Genomic DNA, 6,650 nt, shown 5'->3' on the forward strand with positions numbered 1-6,650 from the left:
AATTTCTTGACTTAATAAATTTTTATAAAACACAAATTATTAATTCAAAAATCTCTTAAAAATTATATTTGACTCGTAATTATTAAATAATAAAAATTTACGAGCTTATTTTCTAAATTTGGTGGTCTCTTACCACTGTTTTCAACATTTCTAAAAATCGGGCTATTACGCGTTTACATCAACGGACGAGATTAACCATATCCCTTGATTTTAGGGATTTACAAGATATGTCATATCAAATCTAATCTAATCTTTACAAGATATGATTCCCTCAATCTTCTAAGATTAGTTACCAAATTAGCCTAAGTTGCCATATCTGCATTATCCGGCCAACTAGGCTTCAATTTGACAGGTTTCTCCAACAGCTTCTTGAATCGGGCCAGTTCTTGCAGGCCAAATGATCCTTATCTAAATAATAGACCTCTATTGGATGAATTTGATGCGATAGTCACGGTGGCACGTGACACAGGCAGGCCATGCAAAGCAATGAATGTGTTGGTTGGTTCACCTAATTCTCAAAAAGGAACCTTGACTCAAGACTTACAACATAGTAATGCCCCACGAAATTGAATGAACAAATGGAAGGAAAACTTGGTTAATTAAACAAGGCAATGAAAATGCTGTTATTATGAGCATTTTGGGGGGTTAAGAAGACAAGTTTTGAATGATTAGCTTACCTTTGATTCATTTTTATCATATTTTTGGTTGATTCTTGAATTAGCTCTTTCATCTTGATCCATCCAGAATCTCTGAACCTACCGTGTCGATTTCTAAGGGAGGTAAAGGAGGCGGATACATATCTGGTGGAAGGTCCGGCAATGGAGATTCATTCTGAAGAATATTAAGAACTTGTTCTGCAGTAGACCTTTCACTGTGATTAGGGTTTGTACACCATAACCCCACAGTCAACAAGCATCTCATTTTATTTGCATCGAAATTCTCTAGCCTTGCATCAGCAGCCTCCACCACAATACCACCAAGGTATAGCTGCCACACCACCCTTACCAATGCACCATTTCGAGGCTTTCTCCCACAGCAAATTTCTAAGGCCACAATCCCAAAGCTATACATGTCTGTTTCTTTGCGAGCTATTTGTTCTTGCATATATTCCGGTGCTAAGTATCCAGGTGTTCCCACAACCATCGTTGTTTGAGTCCTCTCTCCTCGGTCCACGAGTTTCAAAACTCCGAAATCACAGAGCTTAGTTGTGAAATCCAGGTCTAGCAACACATTATCTGATTTGATATCTCTATGGAGAACACACTGCTCTTCGCCTTCATGAAGATACTGAAGAGCTGAAGCCAATCCTATAGCTATTTTATACCTTACATGCCAAGGGAGTGTTGGTTTTTCGCCATGAAGATGGCTCTCAAGGCTGCCGTTTGGCATGTATTCATACACAAGTAACAGTTGGCTTTGTTCATGACACCGACCGATTAACCTTACCAAGTTTTCATGTTTTAAACAACTTATTACATTAAGTTCGTTGATAAAAAAACTCTCGGACTCGGCAAATATTCTTTTTACTGCAACTATGCTATAATCATCCAATTTTCCATTATAAACATGCGCGGACCCTCCTCGGCCCAATCTTTTGTCTTGTGCAAATCCATTGGTAGCTTCATATAGTTTTTGGTACCCAAATCTTATCGGTATACCTCCTCCATCAAGATGTGCTCCATTTTTCTGCCGTAGGCAACCTTTAATGCCCCCTTTCTGCAGCAGGAACCAAACTGTTAATAGGCCAAGCAACAACGCGACTGCACAAACTGGAACAAGAACAATCACATATGTTCTTGTGCTCTTTTTTTTACTAGGCTTTGGTTGCTTGGTTTCTAAATTCGAGGTGAATTTCCATGATTTAATGGTATTGTACTCCGTCAACTGGCCTGTTCCGGTTGAAAATCCAATTTTAACCCACTGCGGGAGAGTTTTCATCAGATCGATCACATAAGAAAGAGAAGAATTGCCCATAAAAATAGGGTTTTCATCATATGTCTAGAACACACTCAGGTTTTTGGTAGTGGCATTGTAAGTAATCCAAGCGTTAGCCAATTTCCCACTGTTTGAGCCAGCATTCCACGGGACATAAACAGCTGACGCCAACGAGTTGTTATTGATCCCAACATGTTCCGTTGGTGGATCCCAATCTCCATTAGAATAGCTGTCAAACTCAACCGTGATAATCTGAGTTCGGGAGGTGCCAGCCCCAGTGGAGCTATTCAATAACCCAAGATACCCACCGGCTGAATTGGGTGGTATTTGATAGTCCACAGGAGCAAGAAAAAATGCAAATCCATTGCCATAGTTACTCACATTTCTAGTGTTGATGGTAAAGGAGAAGTGGGTAGTGAAGTCTGCAAGCGGCAAGGTAGAGGAATCCCATATGCGAATAGGCTCCGTGTACGTTGCCCAACCAACACGGCATACATATTCTACGATGTTGAGTTCTAGATTTCCAAGTGAAGGGTGGGCGTCACCTTCGTAAGCTATGTTATTTGTTGTAGTATGGAACCTAGTTATATCAAAAGATACTGGACGCGCAAATGGAAGAAAAAGTTGGACGAAAATGAGAAGAAAAAAGCAATGAGCATTAAGATGGGAAGACTGACAACTTGCAGACATGGTTTGGATGTAGTTTGTTCTTCTTCATACCAGCAGACTGGGTTCAGATATAAATAGAGATTAATAGAATCTATTTGGAATAGTGTTACAAGGAAACCAGCGGCCAACGTTGTCCTCTACAATGCCAGAGATGAATGAACTGTTGAAACAATGCAGCGATAGAGACGATATCTTCTTGGAAATTCAGACACAGGAGAGACAGTTTCCTTGTAGAACAATGATAATGTTTCTTTCTCCTTAATGGTAAATGACATATAAAGTTATTTATGTATCCATCCAAAATTCATTATATCCCTAAATGTTTCACTTTTTAAAATTTTAAACTTTCTTTTCTTATTAAATCATTTCAAAATGAATAAAAAATTATGGTTATTTAATTTTGCTAACGTTGCATACACATGGTATGTGAATATTTAATTAATTATTTTTAAAATTTTCAAAAAATTAGAATAAACCATTTTAAGAAATTAAAATCATTAAAATTATTAAAAGAATATTTTTATTTTTAAAATTTTTAAAATTAATTAAATGGTGGTGTCAACAAAAGTAATAAACATTAACTTTTTTTATCCATTTTAGAGTGATTTAATAAAAAATACAAGTTTAAAAGTTAAAAGAAATGAAAATTAAATGGAGAATTAAAATGATATTTTGTAAAGTTGAAGGACCAAAATTTTATTATACCAAAAAGTCATTAAAATGTGTATATTGTATTCATATTTTGGGTCATAATTGTTTAAGTTATTAAATATTTAAGTGCTGATGCATTAACAACTTGTATATAGAAATTTTAATATATCCGTACGTTCATGTTGTATTTTAAATATATTCTTATATTTGTGCTGGGTTGGTATTATTTATTTTATGATAATTGTTGTGTATATTTTGGGTTATGTTTATATCTATTGTTGTTGTGTTGTATATACTATCTCTGAATTATTTAATTTTGGTAAAAATCTTTTAGTCCCTTTTAATATTGATATTAATGAGTGAATTGATCCTTCTAAAAATATTGAGTTATTTAATCCTTGTTAATTTTCAAAGTGATCAACTAAAGATAATTGGTATAATAATAAATATATCTCTCAAAATTTATCTTTATTTAACAAATTTAGGGGCTAAATTTGTATAAATGTCAGAGACAAAATTTAGGCTTTGGTTGCCGGGTTTTGAAATTCGAAGTGAATTTCCATGATTTAATGGTGTTGCACTCCATGAACTGACCTGTACATGCTGAAAATCCAATTTTAACCCATTGCGGTTGAGTTTTCATCAGATCGAACACATAAGAAAGAACAGAGTTGCCCATAAAAACAGGGTTTTCATCATATGTCCAGAACACACTCAGGTCATTGTAAGTAATCCAAGCGTTAGCCAATTTCCCACTGTTTGAGCCAGCATCCCATGAGACATAAACAGCTGACGCTATTGAGTTGGTGGATCCTAATCTCCATTAGAATAGCTGTCAAACTTAACTGAGATAATCTGAATTCGGGACGTGCCAGCCCAAGTGGAGCTATTCAATAGCCCAAGATACCCACTGGCTGAATTGGGTGGCATTTGATAGTCCACAGGAGCAAGAAAAAATGCAAATCCATTGCCATAGATGCATTTATTGTTTTTTTTCAAGATTTTCATCTTAATTTTTTTGAAATATTATACTCGTCGGGATTTGTATGCTTTTAAAAAAATGAGGCAAATTTATATACTGGATCACATGAAGCAGATAGTGCAATACAGCAGCAACAATATTGTAGGATGTCCTTTACATGGGAATTTCCAGTCTCCAGTCTTCCTTAAAGCAGTCTTCTTTGAGAGATGGACAGAAAATTTTCCAACGATCCGAACACCATCCGGATTTTATGCTGGTGCTGATCAGGTCTAGTTATCTATAGTCCCTTCTACACTTTCGTTTGTGCAATGGGCAACTCAAGGGGATTTTCTTTAGGTATAATCTAAGTTCAAAATGATGCAGAAATTCCAAGCTTTGCTCTATCTCATCCACCTTAAATACATGCATAAACATTGATGCGTACATAAATTACCATGTAATGCTTGAATTTAGCTACGTAGCTGCCTGCTATAATACTCTACACATGGTTACTTCTCATTTCATAACTGGAAAAGTTAAGGCCGCTGCATCTACATGATATGAGATTGTGAAGATTTTTACTTGTATTCGTTGCAGGTATGGCATACTACATGCAGACACCATCAACTTAAAATGTCTTCAAAGTTGAATTTTATCAAAATATTTAGAATATTTTAGTTTTCTAGATAAGAGAATCAATCGCTGCGCTAACTATATAAACGTGTGGATAAAACAACCAGTCAGCAGTAAAGTAGTGGCTGAAAAGATCACCTTGAGATATGTACGTACTCTTTTCATGCATCACGGCCGATCAAGGATCATGCTTGTAAGCGTTCTAGTGTATGCATAGAATGAGCAAGTGGTTAGAGATAGTGATTTTCTGAAATGTGTCTTGATTTCTTTGGTTCAACATTCTCATCACATGCACATTCATGAAATCTGCAAAAAGGGTACATGATCCAAGAAGCGCATGATCCCAGAGAGATATTCCTTGTTCAAGAAACACACCACCCACGTGCATTGCCCGTGTGCTTCTGTTTTTTTGCCTTTCTAAATTATATTATATTTTCGAACTCCGAATGGTCACCAAGGAAGGTTGTGTGCTCCTCTCGAGGCATTTGCTCCCTAAAACTCCTCCATTTCCAGGGCCCCATAAGCATTCCTGTGTGCCCTCTACTTAATTTAACCAATATTATTTCTCAATTGAACCCCACTCTATCCCTACTCTCCCCACTGTGTGTTTGGCCGCTGGCTTTCTTGATGAAGGCTACGGAGTTAGAAGCTGTTTTTTATGGAGAGAGAATGGAAGCCTACGTGGAGATATCACCAAATTGTCCAAGGTGTGGCTCTTCCAATACCAAATTCTGTTATTACAACAATTACAGCTTAACACAACCAAGGTACTTTTGCAAAGGCTGTCGAAGATATTGGACCAAAGGAGGTTCCCTTCGCAACGTGCCGGTCGGAGGCGGCTGCCGCAAAAACAGAAGAGGTAAGTCCTTATTAAGGCTGCCAACTGATGGTGCCCCCTGCAACAAGAGTTTGTCAAGTGACGGTGCTCCTTGTTATGATAATAAAGTGAACGCCTTATCCGACTCCAATACCTCCTCCTCAATGTCTGACGGTTCTCATATCGATTTGGCACTCCTTTTTGCCAACTTTCTGAACAATCAACAACCAGAAAACAAGTCCAGTTTCGAAGTTCCAGAGTTGCCGACGGAGTTCGATCCATCTCGGGAGTTTCCAAGCTTATCGAACACGAACATGGAATCAAGTCTTCAGCTACCGGAAGAAAACGGTGTCACTGGATGCCTCACTCACTCCGACTTCTCCACAGAATATCACTTGAGCAACAATGACCAAATATACCATCCTGGATTAGACTATCTAGATAGAGTTCAACAATGTACAGGTGATGAAACAAGTAACTATGCATTGCCACCATTGCCAGGTGATGATTTATCTTCCCAAGAGATACTGTGGCCGAATTCTCATTCCTCCATCACTCATGCCTTGCACTTGCAGGCAACTCAGGAGCCACTTCTAGGACCTGAAACTCAAGATCCAAATCTACTGTTTGGTAATTGGAGTCCATTTGATTTGTCTAGTGATGATACTTTCAGTACCAGGACTTGATGCTTTCACTACCCTCGTCTGTTATATCAGTTAATTTTTTTTTCTCCCCTCTTTTTGCTTGTTTTTCTTCTAATATTTATGTATAGATCAAAAGAATTAGACGAAATAATATATAAACAAATTATGATTATTTATGTTCCCCTTTTTTTGTGTGTGATAAAGCAATGAACTCACCAGCAACGGTGGTGAAGTGTACATTCTTGAGCTATTGTACAGATTTAATTTGCGTACTCTACTGACATAATAGCAGTCCGTAAGTACTCAACATGATTGAAGATTCAATCATAACTGGCAATAT

The 6,650-nt window shown here is 37.2% G+C and overlaps 1 protein-coding gene and 1 pseudogene across 1 annotated transcript; one reads left to right on the forward strand and one right to left on the reverse strand.

Annotated features, from left to right (window-relative positions):
- Positions 1 to 726: 726 nt before the first annotated feature.
- On the reverse strand, positions 727 to 2,625 carry LOC105797700 (L-type lectin-domain containing receptor kinase IX.1-like; annotated as a pseudogene).
- A 2,882-nt stretch (positions 2,626 to 5,507) lies between these two features.
- On the forward strand, positions 5,508 to 6,352 carry LOC105797941 (dof zinc finger protein DOF3.5). The gene is given in 2 exon segments (XM_012627808.2): positions 5,508 to 5,526; positions 5,529 to 6,352. Coding segments are annotated over 2 exon segments (843 nt in total).
- The last annotated feature ends 298 nt before the right edge of the window (positions 6,353 to 6,650 follow it).

Source organism: Gossypium raimondii, chromosome 9 (assembly GCF_025698545.1).
Source record: "Gossypium raimondii isolate GPD5lz chromosome 9, ASM2569854v1, whole genome shotgun sequence".
Taxonomy (NCBI): domain Eukaryota; kingdom Viridiplantae; phylum Streptophyta; class Magnoliopsida; order Malvales; family Malvaceae; genus Gossypium; species Gossypium raimondii.